Source organism: Prionailurus viverrinus, chromosome A1, assembly GCF_022837055.1.
Source record: "Prionailurus viverrinus isolate Anna chromosome A1, UM_Priviv_1.0, whole genome shotgun sequence".
NCBI classification, from domain to species: domain Eukaryota; kingdom Metazoa; phylum Chordata; class Mammalia; order Carnivora; family Felidae; genus Prionailurus; species Prionailurus viverrinus.
This window is the reverse complement of record NC_062561.1, coordinates 70,197,002-70,215,918: the sequence shown is the minus strand read 5'-3', so window position 1 is coordinate 70,215,918 and position 18,917 is coordinate 70,197,002. Positions and strand designations below refer to the sequence as shown.

The window sequence follows — 18,917 nt, the reverse complement described above, 5'->3', positions numbered from 1 at the left end:
GTGGCCACTTCACCATCAAATAGTCTCTTGGTGGATTAGAAAAAAATCTGAATCCATTTTCTCAGATTTGAGCCCTACAGGTGATATTCCTGTAGACAAAGCCATCACAGGGCCAGTGTTGGCCAGATGCCGTGTACTTCCTGCCCCTTTTGAGAGAACAGCACAGGACGGTGTCTGGAGCAGAAGGACCTCTCGGTGAGCACAGCTGACATCCCAAAGCCAGGAGCAGAAAGAAAGGATGCAAGGGTTGGGGGCACAGGTGCTGGCTGGGGCTCTGCCGGGTTCCTGCTGTGTGGCCCAGGGCAAGCCACACTCTCCTTTTCTCCTGTGACGAATGAGGAATCTGGGGCGCCTGGGTGGCTCAGCTGGGTAAGTGACTGACTCTCAATTTCAGCTCAGGTGGTAATCTCATGGTTTGTGAGATCAAGTCCCACGTCAGGCTCTGTGCGGACGGTGCAGAGCCTGCTTAGGATTCTCTCTCCCTCTCTCTCTCTCTGCCCTGCCCCCCTGCTCAGGGACTCTCTAAATAAATAAATAAACATTAAAGAAAGAGAGAGAGAATGAGGAATCCACGGCAGATGCACTCTCAGCCACTTTCCAGGTGTAAAGCCTTATGCCTCAACAACACAGCTGCAAAGCCACAAGCTGAGGATCAGATCAGACCCAAGTTCAAGTTGTACCTCTGTCACTTATGGGTTGTATGTCGGGGGTCTCACCTCTCTGGGCCTTATGTTCCCAATCATACAATGGGAATAACACCTACACCTAGGGAAGTGTTTTTCAACAAGGAGCAACAAATTTTAATAAAGGGCCAGATAGTAAATACCATAGGCTTTTCAGGCCACACAGTCTGTGTCATGAGTATTCACCTGTGAAAGGCAGCCATAGACAATGGGTAAAAAAAAAAACACACACACACACAAAAAAAACGCGTGTGGCTATGTTCCAAAAAAACTTGATTAGCAGGAACAGGTAGCAGGCCAGATCTGGCCAAGGGTTGGTCAACCTGGTTTTGAAGATCGAATGGGAAAATCCTGGTGGTCATTTTAATTTTTATCAATAACACCAACTTTACAACAGCACCAGGTGTCTCAAGAGTCTACGCACAGTAAATGCACATTAATGGTACTTGATTATTAATATTAATGCCACGACTCTGCATGTGAATCAGACTTTGTAAAAGCACTGTCCATCCACATTTGCCAGACACCCTTCTGCTTTACAAAAGATCAATCCTTGACCCTTGGAGACATGACCTAAATGAACTTATTACTCGAGATTTACCGTGAACCAAACCAAGGCATTTTCACGCATTTGTTTTATAGATATTTTCAGCAACTTGTGTCCAAGGGCCTGTGTTTCTTATAGTAATGTGTACTATTTCTTCTTCATTTTTAGACCAATATTGTCCAAAAGATCTTTTTCTGTGATGACGAAGACGTGTTTCATATCTGCCATCCAATATGATAGCCACTAGCCACATGTGGCTAATGAGTCTTGAAATGTGGCCAGTGTTACTGAGAAAATGAATCTTTAATTTATTAGATTATTCAAATCTGTTTATTTATTTTGAGAGAGAGAGAGAGTGTGTGTGTGTGTGTGTGTGTGTGTGCGCGAGTAGGGCAGGGGGCAGTGAGAGAGGGAGACTCCCAAGCAGGTTCCATGCTGTCAGCACAGAGCCCAATGCGGGGCTCAAACTCACTGTGAGACCACAACCTGAGCCAAAATCAAGAGTCGGAGGGACACTTAACCAACTGACCCACCCAGGAACCCCTTGATTATTTTAAATTGAGATTGCTTTAAGTGGCTAGTAGCTGCCATATTGGACAGTGTGGCTTTATAGGTCTTTATCCTTTTCTTACATTGTTTTCCATTTGTAAACCATCTCAAAGTCATTGCGGAAGATGAGGCACAAAAGGATTTGAAACCACAATAAAAATGAGCCTTAACCAGTTATGAAGCAGTTGACAAACAATCAGGCATTCAACCAAGCCAACACCATTCCTGAGCTCCAGTCTAGACTAAGCGGCACAGAAACAACTGGCCAAGTGCTAAGGCAGGTGCGTGAGGAACTGAGATGCCAGGTGGACTGTGCTGGAGTAAAGCCTCTCAGGATTCCTGACACAGGGTTGTAACCCAGACTTCCTGCTCACAACCAAACTCATCACTGCAGGGACTCTGGGAGGCAGTGGGATACATCACACAAGAATGTTCCACAAGAAAAGGCATGGCAGCTGATTTTGCTCTAGAAGAAGGAAAACAGTTTTCACGGACTCTAGTAAATGTCCTACGGTGAAGACAGGAGACCTCCCCACGGGACTGGTCTGGTAAGGATTAGGCAATTGTGAACAACGCTTGGGGGACAGTCATTATTACTCCATAAGATAACTGCAGGTGTGGTCTGCAGTCAGCCTTATCTTGGGAAATAACATAGAAATCAGATCCCTTCCTTATGTACACGTGGGAAACAGCCTACAGATGTCTACTTCGGGTGGGGGGAGGTGTGGAGGGGCCGACACGCACAGAGGACAGGAGGGCAGACGTGGATGTGTGTGTGCACACCCACGTGGAACGTGTGCTCATGCCAGGTTCGAAGGCCTGCATCCACCACAAGGACAGAGGACGCTGGGAGAAATTGCCTGTCGTTGAGGTACGTTTCTGGGGAGTGGAGGGAGGTGCAGTGTCCCTGCCCGCCCTGCATACAGGATGCACTTAGGTGTGTGATGAGCTCAGGACACAGGCTGTCCAACCTCAGGGCTCCTTTCTAGCATTTCCCAACACGGTCCCAAATTCAAACCAGGCCAGAGAAGCAAGGAGATTAACCACCGCAGGCCTCCACGTCAGGGGAAAACCACGGCATCCGGCTGATTGGCATGATCGCCAACCGCATCCCCTTCTGGGTCACTTAAAAAGGTAATGAGTCTGTTTTCACCTCCCATGGCTTCAGCCGGGAGCCCCATCGACCTCACGGAGCAGCTGGGCGATATGGGGAAACAATAATGGGAAATGAAAGAGGCTCCAAGAATGAGGAACATGGTAGAAAGCGGGATGTGTGCACCGTGTGGTCTGCATTCCCAGGAAAAGGCACCTCGAAAAGGCACCGCTCGAGCATGAGTGGGGGACGAGCAGAGAGAGAGGGAGACACAGAATCCGAAGTAGCTCCAGGCTCTGAGCTGTCAGCACAGAGCCTGATGTGGGGCTCGAACTCACAAGCCGTGAGATCAAGATGGGCTGAAGTCGGCTGCTCAACCGACTTGAGCCACCCAGGCGCCCCCATCCCCACATTTCATCTTGCCCAACTCTGGACAGCCGAACACTAGCTGTTTCCTCAACCCCAGGCGTTGGCAACTTCCATGTTATTTTCTGTCTCTCTGAATCTGATTGCTCTAAGTAGCTCATGAGTGGCATTGTACACTGTTCTGGTTTTTATTTCATTTAGCATGTCTTTAAGGTGCATCTGTGTTGTAGCATGTATCAGCATATCCTTCCTTTTTAAAGTTTATTTAGTGTGAGGGAGGGAGAGAGAGAGAGAAAGTGCGGGGGAGTGAGAAGATCCCAAGCAGGCTCCGTGCTGTCAGTTTGGAGCCCGGCACGGGGCTTGAACTCACAAACCTCAAGATCATGACCCGAGCCGAAACGAAGAGTCAGATGCTTACCTGACTAAACCACTCAGGCGCCCCTAGCATGCCCTTCCTTTTTAAGGATATTATTCCGTTGTACGATGTACCACATTTTGTTTATCCATTAACGATTCACGCATCAGAGGGCACGGGGTTCCTTCCAAACCAAACCTTTTGGCTCCCGTGAATAATGATGCTATGAGCGTGGGTGTAGAAGTATCTGTCTGGGTCCGTTTCTCTCAATTCTTCTGAACATACAGCTAGGATTGGACACTGTTGGGTGCCATGGGAAATCTAGATTTAATTTTTTGAGGAATTCCTATGACTTTCTTTTAAGGATGACCAGCTTCAAAGAGTGGGTAGGATGAAAAGATTTATTACTCATTTTTTGTTTTAGGATTGCTCACCGTGGAGCTACTATGAAGATGTGCACTCCGGGGGAGGGCTGCAAATCGTGGTCTCACCCACACGGTGACCCCCCACTCCTCTTCAGCCCCTGGAGCATCCTGGCAGGACAACACCGCTCCACGGGTGAAATCCCTGATCACAGTCCTCCTGAGAGAGGAGCTTCCTTTCTGCTCCGGACGGACACCCTCCTGTCTCTCAACCCCCTAGGGTCCGAGCCTGCTCCTGCCCCCACACCCTAGGGACCCTGCCTCAATCTTCTCTGCACGTCGTCCCGCCACTCTTCAGACGTGCTCTCCTCGGGGATGCTCCACCCCTGTTCACCCCTCGTGGCTTCTTCCATTTCCTCTGCTGGCTCTTGCTCTGCCATGAGCTACACGTTTATGGAAAGTTGACAATAAGGTGTATTCGGCACGATTCTGTCCCTGGCTCTCCTCTGCCTCACTGTTGTTTCTTGCAGGGCAGGATTCTTCTTGTGGGTAACTCCCATATCCATATCACTGCACCGGATTTCTTTCCCAAGCCTGAGACCTGAGTTTCCAACTGCCGGGAGGACTTCATTACTGACCCTTCAAAGCTGATGTGACCCAGAGCAAACTCAGCTTCCCTCTGTTATATTTGCTTCTTGCTTTCTTCTTTCGGCTTCCTGATTTTTTGAGCATCCTCCCAGGTAACCAGGATCAAAGTTCTCGGGGCCTCCCCCTGGCCTTTTCCTTGGTCCCGTGGGCCCGACTTGTCTGCTCGGCGACATCTCAACCTCCGGTCTCCCCACCCCTCCCGGCTAGACTTCTGCACCCCTTCCAAGTGAATCTGCTGCCAAGCTTCTAATAAATGCAGCAGACCCTTCTTGAGAACTGTGTGTGCCCACAGCCGATCCCACATGCCTCTCTGCAGGCCTCTTGCCCAGACCCCAGCTCCCTGCAGGCTGATGTTGCACGGGGCACAGTCTACCGAGGCGCATCGTGCTGGAGAATCCAGGTCTGGGGAACGAGGCGGCTGGTGTTCACTCTGCCTGCCAGGCCTTTCGGGGCTGGAATTTGGGACACAGCTCCGAAAGCCAAAGGTTGTAAGAGGCTTTCTCTGAGTGCATTTGAACAGCTGGGCAAAATATCCTGGCTTTCAAAAAGAAAGGCATTCTTCCTGTTTTCAGAAGTCACCAAACCTGTTTCCTGGTTTTTGAAGAAACAGGGTCACCTGGGCTTTGGCCAGGCTGAAACAGCCCATCCCTTCATCAGGTGGGTTTACTCAGGAGGACGCAACATTTGGATGCGGGCAGGTGTGTTTACTGAGCAGGGGTTCAAGCCTCCTCATTCAGGGAAATTCCTGGTAACTTTTCTGCCTTAAGACTTCCCACTGCTGATCGAAGCATAGCACTGCCTCATGTAAAACCATGGTGGCCGTGTCATTTAAGTACCAAATTTGAGGGAATTTTAGGTGCATAGTAAACTTTAGATTTCTTTCCATTAACAGTAGTAATTTAAAGAGTATCACTGAGTAAAGCCTGGAGTTTAGTTGATGGTAACTTAGCCACGTTAGTTTCCTAGCTGACAGATGTGCCCAATGATGGAAGAAGCTGACATGAGGGCAGAAACCCTACTTTCGTGGTAGCTTTTTTCTAAATCTAAAGTTATTTCAAAATAAACAATATAAAGAAAGATCAGCTCCTCTCCCACCTTCTGCGAATGGGACAGAAGGCTAAGCCCTTCACAAATACTGTCTCATTTTGTCCATGTAACAGGCCTATGAGGTGCACATACTACAGATGACACAGTGTAGCTCCACAAGGGCCAGAGGCAGCCAGAGATGTCCGGTGGTGGCGTGGCCGGGAGCGTGGACACAGTCAGAACACAGCCATCCCCCTCGGCACGGGCCAGCCGGGTTTCCCATACCCCAGACTGAATAGACACATACATGCATACACATCTACTTCCATCTGGCCTGGCGGTCCAGAACCCGGTGTGAACTCCTTTCTTAATGAACCTCCCTGCGTTCCATTCTTTTCCTTAAATATATTCACTCACACAGGCTGCCTATGCCGTGCAGGCATCAATGGCCCAGACGTCAAGGCAGAACTGGCCAGTGATGCCCCATGCCCACACTGGACATGGCTCACTCATCCATGACAGGGCCCGGCCCTCCTTCTTTTCCATGCCTTTCTGCTCCGGAGACCACAAGCCCCCAGCCGGCAAAGCCTTATACTTGAGCTAGCTCGCTCGCTCCCCCACCCACCTGTGCATGCATTCACTGCTTGTAGAAGAAACAAGAGTTATAACCAAAATGCAACTCAGAGAATCATAGAATCTTAGGTTTGTCACAGGAGCTCCGTATCAGTTGTTCCGGAAAAGGTATTCATCACAGTCATCTCAAGAAGCACTTTAGAAATACACACGTCTGGGACTCCTCCCAGTGTTCTGATTCAGGAGGGCTGGATGGGGCCTAGCAATCTCTATTTTTTCAAAACTCCCCCATCCCCAATCCCAGGTGACCGTGTTGCAGTGCCAGGTTTGGGGTTTCCAACAGATAAATGCCTTCTAGAAATAGTCCACCTCTGCTCAAGAAACCCCAAGGTGGAGGAACTCATTACCTCCTAAGGCAGCCTCTCATCGCCAAGTGTTAGTGCTAGGGAATCCTTCTCTATATTTAGACACGATGTGCCTCTTTGGAAATTCACTGTTTAGATTCTGTTCTCTGATACAACTAAGAAGACACTTACTCCCTTTTCACATGACCAGACTAAACAGAGCCATCAGATTTTCTAGAATCTTCTCTCTTCTAGGACAAATGCCCATAGTTTCAACAACTTTTTTTTTTTTTAATGGAATGCATTCTCTATTCCATTTCAAAAGTGAAACTCAGAATTGCGCCTAGTGTTCTGAAGGAGCCCTGAGCATTTTTTGTGCTCTGGCCGCTTTCGTGAGGCAGTCTAGGACAAGCATTCTCAACCCTGGCTACACACAGGAATCATCGGGGAAGCTTTAGGTCCAACCTCTCAGAAATTCTAATATGACTGGTCTGGGGTTCTGCCTGGCTATCAAGATTTTGTAAAGGTTCCGGGTGATTCTGCTGAGCAGCTGATGTTGAGAGCTACAGATACAGACGCGGGGTCCTCTCTGTGTTATTCTGTTGACTCACACACTCATTCACTCAGCCTTTTTGCCTTGAATCCCTGCCAATTCCTCATCATGCACTTGAGGAAGTGACTAGTTGAACTTAGCAGCAGACTTTTACATTTATTCCTGATAAATGTCATCAATTTGGTTTGGGTCCATTGTTGCAAGGTCAAGTCATGTCCTTGAGCTTCATACTGACTGTCTGCTCTCTTTCTAGCTTTGAGTCTCTTACATGCTTCTGATATCATCATGTAAAACATGGATAAAATTATAGATCTTTGAAAGATCTACTGAAAATCCTCTGGGAAATAAATGACAGCAGCTGCTTTTTAGGCAACTGGATATTCTTTCACAGTGAAGGACCAGATGCAAAAGATTTATGGTCACAGGTAATAAAGAGTGTGGCTTTTATTCCTAGTATGAAATGTTCCCTACAGCTCCCTGAAGCTCTCTCTGGTGGCAGGGGCCAGCTGAAGCCACCATGCTGAGCTGCCAGGGTACAGCTGATGACATTTCCTGTGTGTGGCCTCCCCAACATTATTTAGGTCACCTGCCACATGGACCAGAGCTGCCACAGTGACACCTGCTCAAGACGCCCCAGCCTACGGGAAGATTTAAGACTGCATTCGCACACATCTCACTGGCCAAACAAACTGTGAGTGGATTTCTCCAGAGTTGTAAGTTCTCTGACTCCATTACGAAAGCATCGTCTCACTTTGTAGGAATGATGAGGCAACAGAACATGGCAGAATGCAACCGAATGTTTCCAGGTAGACTTTGGGAGGTAAAATAAGAAGTTAGATCCTGTGGAATCTTTTTTAATTTTGAAAAGTGGCATTTCTCTTACATTCACAGCCCCAACCTACAGTGTGGCCCTAAAGTGGGGTTTCCAACCTTTCTCCATTTTCAATGAGGCGGTTTCTCAACCCTGGCTCTGCTCTCCTCCCTGGGGCATCTTGGCAATGCCTCCCACCTCCTTCTAATGCAGGGCGAGAACGGCATGTGAATCATCCTAAAGCACACACATGAAGTCGGACACCAGAGCACGTTCATGTCACTACGCAGGAGAGCAGCCCCGTGAACCTGTTCAACGGACACTTGCAACCCACTGTCTGGATCACCTGGGGCAAGACCAGCTCATCGGCAGCTCCTTTAGGCCCCTGAGCCGTTAAATGCCCCGAGACCGCTTTAAAGTAAATTCTCACCTCCCGTGAGGATACAGTATACAATGCCTCCCGCCTCTGCCTAAAACACAGAAAGTTTTTGCTATTTTCTCCTGGAGTTTTTCAAATGTATGTTTAGTAGAAGGTCAACTCCCTAAGAGTCTGCATAGAATGGTCTTAAAACAACAACAACAACAACCCTAATAATTTTCTGGAAAGGTTCTAATTTTACAGAAGGGTACACTGGATTTTGCATCCTATGACACATGAGGTGTTTCCTGATTTCTTGCACCAGGTTAATGTTTTATTCAGTATTAAACGGACTTAATATTATTTTGAACCAATCTGTTCATGGACGTTTAGATCATTTACAATCTTTCAATTCTAACATGGCTATCTCTGTTGTACATCATTTCACATTATAAATGTATCCTTAAGGTACATTCCTAGATGCGGGATTCAAGGACAAGTGTGTGCGTGGTACGTAGGGTTCTACATTTTTCCAAGCACTTCCTCAACATAGTGCAACAGAATACTGAAAACTGCATGAGAGGTACAGATACTTCACAGACGACTGACTATAAAGCAAGAGCCAGTGACTACCGTCAACTCCCCCTGGGAATCCCTCAGTACGCCTGTTCTTTAGAACCCTCGTCGGCTTTCCAGAAGTACCTACTATCTTTATTTTGTGATATTCACTGAATTATAAGAAAACATGCATTTTGAAAAATTATAAACCAAAGGGGGGGAAAATCCAGGATGAGATCTAAATATACATAGAATTTAACTGGGAAATTTTTTTTTAGTTTATTTATTTGAGAGAGAGAGAGAGAGAGAGAGAGAGAGAGCGCGCACGCACACAAGCAGGGGAGGGGCAGAGAGAGAGGGAGACACAGAATCTGAAGCAGGCTTGAACTCACAAACGGTGAGATCATGACCTGAGCTGAAGTCAGATGCTTAGCCACCCAGGTGCTCCTAACCGGGAAATCATCTTAAGGTTGGCTTATCTCAAGCCATTTTCTTGCCTTTATCTTTGGCTGTGACAGCTGTTTAGAAGGCATGACACAAAAATAACATTAGGGAGTCAGAGAAAGAGGAGGGTGTGGGGACAAAATGTAGTATTTTCTATTTATTTGAAAAAAATTGTTTTAATCCTTATTTATTTTGGAGACAGAACGAGAGAGACAGAGCATGAGCCAAGGAGGGGCAGAGAGAGAGAGACACACAGAATCTGGAACAGGCTCCAGGCTCTGAGCTCTCCGCCCAGAGCCCGACACGGGGCTTGATCCCAGGAACTGTGAGATCATGACCTGAGCCAAAACCAAGAGTCGGACACGTAACTAACTGAGCCATCCAGGCGCCGCCGACCCCCCCCCCCCCCAAATATAACTGCTAAACGTAACTGCTGTACTCACCACAGGGCTAGTCGTTGTTCAGTCTCCTTGAGAAAACTTGTATGAAATTTGTGCAAAGGTTCAAAATTTGGGAATATGAGACTTTTCAAGGCTTCGGGCATGACATCCTCTTTGCTGACTGTGCTCTGAAACCACTGGAATAAAAAGAAGACACACTTAGAGGTGTAAAGTTGAATGAGGTGATCCTTCAGAGGTGATGCTGCGGCCCAGTGTGCCTGGCGCCCCCAGGGCTTTACTGCTTGGTAGGCAGTGCTCAGCACCAGCGGGGGCTTCTGGGCCTTACTGCTTGTCCAGTCTTCAATTACACGGGGTGAGAGGCACCCGTCTGCTACCAATCGGCCGTGGAGGCCAGGAGGAATCTCCGAAGTGGGCAGCTACTTCAAATCAAAACTTCCACTTTGGCCAACTCCCTGGTAACCACTGATTTAGACCACTGCACCCGCTCTGGTTCAGTCCTTCTGGAACATCTATCTCTGTTCCCTTGTGAAAACGCTGAGCACCCACGAGGCCGCACCAGAGAGAGGGAGAGCCACGGCCTGTACATGCAGTCGCTCGCGAGGCAGGGCTATCCCACAATGTTTACTGAGCACCTGCTGAGCACCATTCATGCCCCGGAGGTGCAGAAGCCCAGTGATTCCTACTGACCTCCAATGTCTAGTTCTTTCCCAGAATCCAGGTGCCTTAAAGACATCTACAGTGCTTTGAATTTGTTTCTCAGACTGAACAGGACTGATTAAAATAATTAAAGGTGGTCTCCTGTCAGGTTTGCTGACAGGGCTCGATTTATTACCAAGGATGAAACGAGGCTTCCATTCACCTCTGGGGTCTTCCTCAAGCAAAAGCCCCTACCTTGGATGACAGGCCAAACACAAACTGCTCTGCCCTGGTGCACACACACAGCAAAATGCTCAACTTTCATTTTCTCCACTTCAGAAACTTCCTTCTTTTGCACTTAAAAATCACAATTATACAAATTTTTATAGAGCATGTTCCAAATTAAATATTCTCTTGCCGTCTAATTTCTATCACCCAGAAAACCAAATCCTTTTAATTGGAGTCAGAGAACCCAACATTTTAATTAGACTCAGCTTCTCTCTGAAAGCTGCATATGAGTGGAGGTAAATTATGTAATTGGATGCTTTAGGGGAAACGCTACACATACCGAAGTGATGACCTCAAGATCCTTCAGATAAGTTCTCTCGGTGGTGGAGACTTCCTTAGCGATGAAGTATGCCTTGTCAGTCGGGAATCTCTGCAAAAGCGATACATTACTAATTCATGATGTTTTATTAACTGGGCTACAGACTAAATCAACTCTTATTTGTCCCCCTTTTTGTGCGAGGAGCTAGCAGAAGAAAATGGAGGTTTCCTTCCACATAAACATTACCCTCAGTAGAAGGCCTCCAGTGAGCATGTAGCCACCGCGGAGAACAATTCATTCAAAATTGGGCATCGGAAAATCTAATCAACTAGTAAAATATCAGAGCAATGCAGTCTTCCAGGAACTAAAAGCAACAGAAACCACAGCGGCCTTTGTCCTGGGTGCCGGGAGCTGGTGGTGTTGGGTGTTCAGGAAACAGAAGCTACAGTGTTTGTGGGAATATGTAGGGTGGCCAATCTGAGGGGACAAAGTGAAAGCAGCTGGTGACAGACACCATTGGGACTCGATTCTCCGGAGTCTGTCACTTAGGTGAGCAGGCACCTCTCGACAGTGGGCCAGTTAGGGGTTTTGCTTTCTCTTTCAACAGTAAGTGAGAGGCAATCCCTTGTCGCTAGCGATCTCGCTTGCTTCCACAAGAGTCCACCTGATGCCACCTTTGGGGACACACATGACAACACTGAACGTGGAGACTCGAACGGACCCTTGTGCGCCTATGTTTCCAGCAATGGGATTTGGGTAAACAACCCAACCATCCATCACCAGAGGTACGTGAACACAATGTCCTCGACCCATACGGTGGGGTTTCGTTCTACCTTAAAAAGGAAACGGACACGCACTACAACATGGATGAATCCTGACGACATTTCGCCAAGTGAAAGAAGCCGGACACAAAAGGACAAATATTGTATGATTCCTCCCGTATGAGGTACCTAAGCGGTCAAATCCATAGATGCAGAAAGTAGAAAGGAGGTTGCCAGGGGCTGGGGAAGGGGGAGGGAGATTTAGTGTTTAATGAGGGCGGTTTCAGTCTGGAACAACGAAAAAGTTCTGGAAATGGACGGTGATGACGGTTAGACAACACTGTGAATGTACTTAGCGTCACTGAGCAGCACGCTTAAAAATGGTTAAAATGGCAAATGTTATGTTTACTACTGCAGTTAAAAAAGAAAAAAGTAACGCGCGCATGCACGCAGGTCCCCACACCTTTCTCCGGCCTTCCTCCTCGTCGTCGGTGCGTGGGCACACCTGGTCGTTCAGCAGCGGGCTGACCAAGGGAGAGGCCTGCTTGGTGTCGGGGCTCAGGTTGGGAGACAGGATCACGTTGGTGGGCGCGGCTCCTCCCTGCGAGTTGATGGACAGCTCTGAAAGGTGAGGGCTACCAGTCAGGGAGCCTATTTGGGGATGAGAAGTATTAAAGAAAAAAAAAAGTAATTCCTTCTGGGACCGGATTTCTACTTACAATTCCCCGCCCCCCCCCCCCCCCCCCCGTATCAAATCTTTAGAACCTAACGTGCTTGACTATTTTCTAGATTTCCTGTGAGTTGCAGCTGCCTTAATACTAAAGATACCATAGTATGAATGATTCAATGGAGCCAGAGTCACGCAATTAATGGTAAGACAGAGAACTCCGTTTAGGGGGTAGTAATAGTAGTTGAGGAGCACAGTGTATCCCCCCAAATACGATCTTCATCTCCTAACTTCTGCCTTAGCTTCTAAGAATTGCTCGAGAAAGACAGTGTCTATACCACCAGGAGACGTGAGAAAGGACTAGAAAACAGAGCTATACTAAAAGGAAACTAAATGGCTGATGCACCCAGGACAGACTACACCTTATAACAACCACGGCTAAGTAAAGGACACAAGCAGCTAACTCCCCATTCTACAAAGAACAGAAGCAAGCTTATTATACCTGGTGGCGGGCCTTCCATGTCTCTCTCACTGTTTGGGACAGAAACACTAGCATCACATTTACATGCAAAGGTGATCATTTACAAATGCAAAGCTGGAGGTCATTACATTCTCACAGTTCCCCTTTAAGAGTCAAAAAGTGACAGGCAATTAATGACTTCTCTGAAAAGGAGATATTAAATCATACGAAAATGTAGAATTACCCATTATGAGTCAGCCAAAGGACATGATGTGTGCATGAAACTCTTTGCCAAGAGAATTTTGCAAATATCCAAGCCTCAACCCGTGGAACTAAGTGGGATGTTTCAAAATATACTTCTACTTAAGCGTTTGCACCTAACACATTTGTAATTCGAATGCAGGTTTGCTAGGACCAGCACTGCGGTAAACAAACTTAAAGTAGCCTGCAGGCTCGTCTGTTACCAGCATGAGGAAAGACGATGGAAATGCTTTCTCATTTTCCGATAGGCGGTTTCAGCTCATGGCTATTCCGCAAACTCGACAAGCATCTTGGAGAGGAAGGTGAAGTGCGATTTTCTGGGGCCACACCCCGTTTTCTTGACATCTATCCTCTCCCTCTGAATTCGTTCATATCCACTTTGAAATTACAAGATGGGATGGCCTTGAATGGAGGGTCGTGAACTTGATCACAGTATGAATGAACCAGCCATGAAACACCACCAGCCCCCACCCCGGCCCTGCTGGACCAGCTAGCTGAGTCACTAACACGTGCGTGAAAAGCCACCACACCCGGAAATAACAGCAAAAAGCAGACATCCTGCTACTGATTATTGGTCAGGACAATGATCCTTGAAGAATGAGATTAGAAAACATGAGGAAGAGACAGATTCAAGAAGTTTGTTTTAAAAATCCCTCCATTGAAATCCTTGCATTTTAAACACACATCATTGAAACGAAGTCCTGGTGTTCGACAAAGACCCATTCACCCCACACACCACCAGACCCAGCGAAACCCGGAGAAAAAGGCCAGAAATTGCTTCACAAATGTCAATTTTATTGACACTAGTGCACAACCGAATACAATAACTTGGAAAGAATCGGAACTTGTCAAATAGAAATAGTGACAACAATTAGAACTGCAAATGTTTCAAGGTACTACACTATTCTCTTCTTTAAAAAAGAAATCACAAAAAGGCAAATGTCATCACTACAAATAGGAAATTAGAAAAGAGAAATTCTGGCAGTCTGTCTAGAGATCAAAACATTTCATGCATTGTGAGTCACTGTATCAGAATCACTTTTTATTTGTCCACCGTAATCTGGCAAAATTTGGGGCTTACCTTCAGCTCTCACGCTGTGCATGAGGTCAGGTGAGGTGGTTATTAAGTGAGCACATGCGGGGCCTCGATTTTGCAGTGACGTGGAACAGAAAAAGCACTCACTTCATCAGTGAGAGTTGGAGTCAAGAATAAAAAAGCAGTTAGAAGGCTGGCTTGCAGGAGGCGTGGGGAGTGGGGGAACAGTACCAGTTAGGCCCTGGACAGCATCCAGGAGATGAAAAACCAACCACCCCACTGTGGGGGAGAAAACGTGCGTGTACACCCTCAGGTACAACCACTTCCACCCTCCGAAAGTCAAAAGCTATTGCCCTGGTGAATTCCTCCTGGGGACATTTCTATAGAACACAGACCAGGGCTCCAGAAGAGGTCTGTCCTGCCACGAACGCAGGGCATGTTTCAAAGAATACAGCCATCTAGAAGAATCCACACTGAACCACATCACAGACGGGATTGAGAAAGTGGGGCACTGGGAGCGAACTTCAGGACAACCCATGTTCTTTGCAGGTAGAGGAAGGGACAGCCCTGGGTCGGCTACAGGTTGCTGGGTGACAACCTGCTGGATTCACTCATGTAGCCCAAAGATGTGGTGACCAGCAACATTACACGTGCAACACAGACTCGGGGAATGATCAAGGTTAGGGTCGCCGATTTCTGTTTCCAGAGAGGCTACTTCAGCAGGCTTTGTGTCTACTCTTAGGACCTAAGAGAGGAAGGCTGATGGGTGTATTTAACAGTAGGACCAATAAATCAATAAATACCAAGCAGCCTGGTCTAGAAATCTGTCAGCAATTCTCTGGAAGGGAAAGGTCCAAACTCTGAAGTTCAAGTTTGCTCATTTGCCCCTTTCTCCCCTTGCAAGAGAAACAACTCTTGAAAATTTATAGGAGACATGGTCCAAACAAAAGTACGTAGCTCATTTACCATTCGGCAATCAATGAAATATGCTGATAAGGGCAATCAGTAGAATTTGGCAGCTTGATGAGGAATTAAAATTCTCTTTTGACTCTGAGCCAGAGTGCTGTGACAACTATCTGTACAAAGTGGTGTCCCTGTAAGTCCACCCTCTGGCAAGCGTGAAGAGCTGGGCCTTTAAGTCAGTGTTTAAGGTTACAGTTATTAGAACTACATGTAACCAATTTTCAGCGAAGTAGTCCATTTTACAAAAACAAACGTGTTTCCTATGTAAGATAAAACGAGCCCGCTCATCACTCTAGCCTTAGCAAGCCTGTCCAAATCATGCAGCTGGTTACTGGCTTTGAAGGCACAGCCCCAGGAGACATGGAGAGGAAATTGTGACCCACCTACACTGCTACTCAGTGAACTCATGAATGCCTAGGTAGTTTTATCATGTTTTTTTTTTTAATCTGTGACAAATTGACAAGAAGTAATTTCTTTCAGCAACAGGCTCTAGGTAAATAATTTGGGGGGATCTTTTGAGAAAGCACCTGGATATTAAGGCAATAACGTGGAAAGAAGGTTAAAGAGATTAGAAAAAGATCAGTTACACTCCAAAAGTCTGGAAGCTTTGGATTTTTTAAAAAATTATTTTGTCTATTTCTAGAAATTGCCGCGCATTTTTAAAGGTATGCAGTTATATTTCCATTTAATAACTCTCAAATCCTTCACCTCTTCCAAAGGATTTCCTGCCCCTGCTGTGTCCCACCCCCCACCCGCCACCATTAATCTGTATCAGGAGGGCTGAGTTTATGTCACCCCCGTGGATTGGAGATGCCATCATGAATACTGCTCTCAAGGGAGGCATTTCTGGTAATTGCTTTTAAAAATCCTTTTACGTATACACATTCTCATGGCACAATTATGAAACTTCAAATCAGCATAGCTGTATTTGTGGATTCAATTTATCACCCCGCTGAGAAATTTGCTTACCTTCTCTTTTTAATGTAAAATACATTAATTCTTCCCTCCTCTGCAGCATCGCCCAGACTGTGGCGTCTCCTGACCAGCCCCTTGTCACAGGTACATAACCTGCGGGAACGTGGTCTATGATCAACCGGGCAAACTGGACGCCTGACCCCCCCCCCTCCCCTTTTTGGGACTGGGCATAGCCACACCTCCTCTGATCGTATTCAAGGTTTAAGGACAAACTCACAAAAGTCTGGGAAAACAGAATTTTCTAGTCTATCTTTCAAGTAATATACAATGGCATTTCAAACACGTGGCTGTACCTGTCCTGTTTTTTAAGCTGGTCAATCCATTGGTAATTTCCTCTTTTAAAGAAGTTATTTGTCCTATACGGTGTTTAGAAAACCTGATAATCATTTTAAAAATAGTAATCCATGGCAGGATTGTCAAATATTTGAGAATACTGATTGCTTTCTCAGTTCCTCTTTTCAAAATCTTAAGAAGTACAACTTCGAAAGTATCTATGCTGATTCTTCCACATTACCCCCAAAGAAAGTTACCTGGCGAGCTTCTATATGCCACTCACCTATCATGATTTGTCTGCTGGTATTTGGTTCTAAAATATAGATTTTATCTCTGCATACCCAGAATATGTTCCAAAGGCACACGTAGAAAATACATTATAGATGTAGGTTTTCATGGATCTTTAAAAAGGCTCTTTTTAAATCCATCATCTCCCTCTAAAAAAGAATACAATGAACTCTCTCGTGAGGTTGTCTGCATGTGAAAGCCAGTTATCAAAAAAGGTCAGTACTCAGTTGGAAAATGGATCGTCTCCTGCGTGGACAGGATTCACTCTATGATAATTCAGCTGGGTCCCACCCCAGTGGAGTAGGTGAAAGCAGCTGACGATGCTTTATTAAAATGACAAGGTTCCACAGGAAAAGCTAGTTTATAGGATTACCAACCACAGTGGTGCTGTCCTTTTCTTGATCACGGAGGGTGTTGAGGGCAATGTGTATATGTGCTTCTTATTCTCAGACCAAGGTCCTTTAAACAAAGTTTTGCAAGCAGCTAAGCACCAACCTCAACGTTCATCATCCAGCAACTCAGAAAAGCAACAGAAATGCAACGTGCAAATAGAGATGGAAATGCTACCAATGGAGGAATGACAGAGAATGTTCTAGCGTGCTCTTCCTTATGGGGAAAAGAAAAAGGAGAATTTCCCTTTGTTCGAACATGGTGGCGGTGGCAGGGTTTGGGTTGGGGAACATGGTGCTTCATACCAATGAAAAATACCATCTTGTACTCAGGACAAAGCTTCAGCCATCAGTGGGAAAGAACAGTTACAATTGACAGTTTTTACAGCAAGATACCTGTTAGGACAAGTAAAAGCCTCTTCAGTTTAGATTAACAAGAGATATTAATATCGTGCATACATCGTTACAGGAGTCTGGCCTTCCGTGCTGAAAGACCCACCAAGCTCATGGTTATTGGAGAAGCCAGCACCCTTCCCGGGGTATACATCCATGCTTTATTGAGATGCTGTGCTCTTAGGCCGTGGAGAGAAGATGAAACCAGACAGTATCTGTGAGAGCTTACGTTCTGGGGACACGTCAAAACTAAAAACAGCTTCCTGGCAACGACCAGCCAACTGGGGCTGAGCGGGATGGGGTTTTCTCCACATGCCCACTGACCCCCACACCCGCCAAAACAAGTGCACATCTAAATTCTCTTACAGATGCCAACTATGGAAGGTGTTCTATTCCCGTGTCAGTTGATGTTTCCAATCAAAACATGAAGCCAATCCCGTGGTTAGGTGTCTGAGCTCCCCTATGTAAGCTCCACCACAGATGCTCTCTGTTTCCATGAGACCTCTCCCCCAACGACAGTGATCCTGCTGGCTTCCAAAAACCTCCCTACCCCCAGGCACCCATGGTGCAAAGTACAGGCCGGTTAGCAGGTGAAATGAGAGAGGTCAAGTCTTCCCTTCACCTTCTATTCCCCACCCTCAGTGAACTAGGGTAGCACCCCGCATGCCTCCGTGTTAAAGCCTGCTGTTGAGTGAACAGGATCACTGTGTTCTAGAGGAGACCAGGATTTCAGGTACAAACTGGTATTCAGCAGTGTAAAAAAAAAAAAAAAAAAAGACATCAGACAGCGCTCCAACAATGCAGGGAACAGAATGCACCATGCTCTGAGGATAAAGACAGAACACTGGGGGTGGGGGGGGAAAGCTCTCTCCTAGATAGGTACATGCTGACAAAACAGTGCATACAATGGAACAACAGAAAAATGTTTTCTCAGATTTATTAAACAAATGACAAAAATGAGAATGAAATCCCCAGCCTTTTCTGTTTTAAAATTTGGTGTATTAGAAATTTTTAATGAAGTATTTTGTCTATAGGATTAAATATACACACAGAAAGAACAGAAGGGAACTGGATTAATAATATAGGCCAAGCTTGTGAAATCTGGTTAGTTAGGTTTTCACGGCAACTTTCCAGGCAGAAAGGGGGTAAGCGTGAGGGACTGGGTCTGGGTGGGGACGTGGGAAGAGCAGCAGGTGTGTGGTCTTCACAGAGGAAGGCCTGTCTTCGGGCTGTCTACACACCAGTGCAGGCTGAGTGGCAAATGCTTGCTTTCTTTACAAAGGGAATCTGAGGCCCGGGAAAAAGGAGTTGTTAGCCTAGTTTCGTGAGCCAAAAAGCTTGTCCGTGTGGTTAATGACACACCAGGCACACCACTGCAGGTTCCAAAACGACCTCCTCCTGTTTCCTATTTGAGAGCCAGTTAACCCAAATTCATAATAAAGCGGAACTCTGCCTGCAGACTCCGCATACCACTTACTACCTCCAGTTCTCACTCAAAAGTAGAACGAATCCCTCTTTGATGCTTTTTACTAAACACGTACACATGTGCACAAACACACACACAGTCCTCACTCTGTCCTCAGTGCCCCTGGTTTGT

General features: G+C 46.4%; 1 protein-coding gene across 4 annotated transcripts in view; it reads right to left on the bottom strand.

The window, feature by feature from the left end:
• Positions 1-18,917, bottom strand: part of FARP1 (FERM, ARH/RhoGEF and pleckstrin domain protein 1) — a 293,252-nt gene that overhangs the window by 31,402 nt on the left and 242,933 nt on the right. For 3 of the 4 annotated variants that reach the window (XM_047851626.1, XM_047851615.1, XM_047851604.1), the window contains exons 14-16: positions 12,079-12,266; positions 10,876-10,965; positions 9,714-9,847 (exon numbers count right to left, since the gene is read on the bottom strand). In XM_047851626.1, the coding sequence (XP_047707582.1) occupies positions 9,714-9,847; positions 10,876-10,965; positions 12,079-12,266 (412 nt within the window). The remainder of the gene's footprint in view (positions 1-9,713; positions 9,848-10,875; positions 10,966-12,078; positions 12,267-18,917) is intronic. The other variant, XM_047851633.1, reaches the window with a different exon arrangement.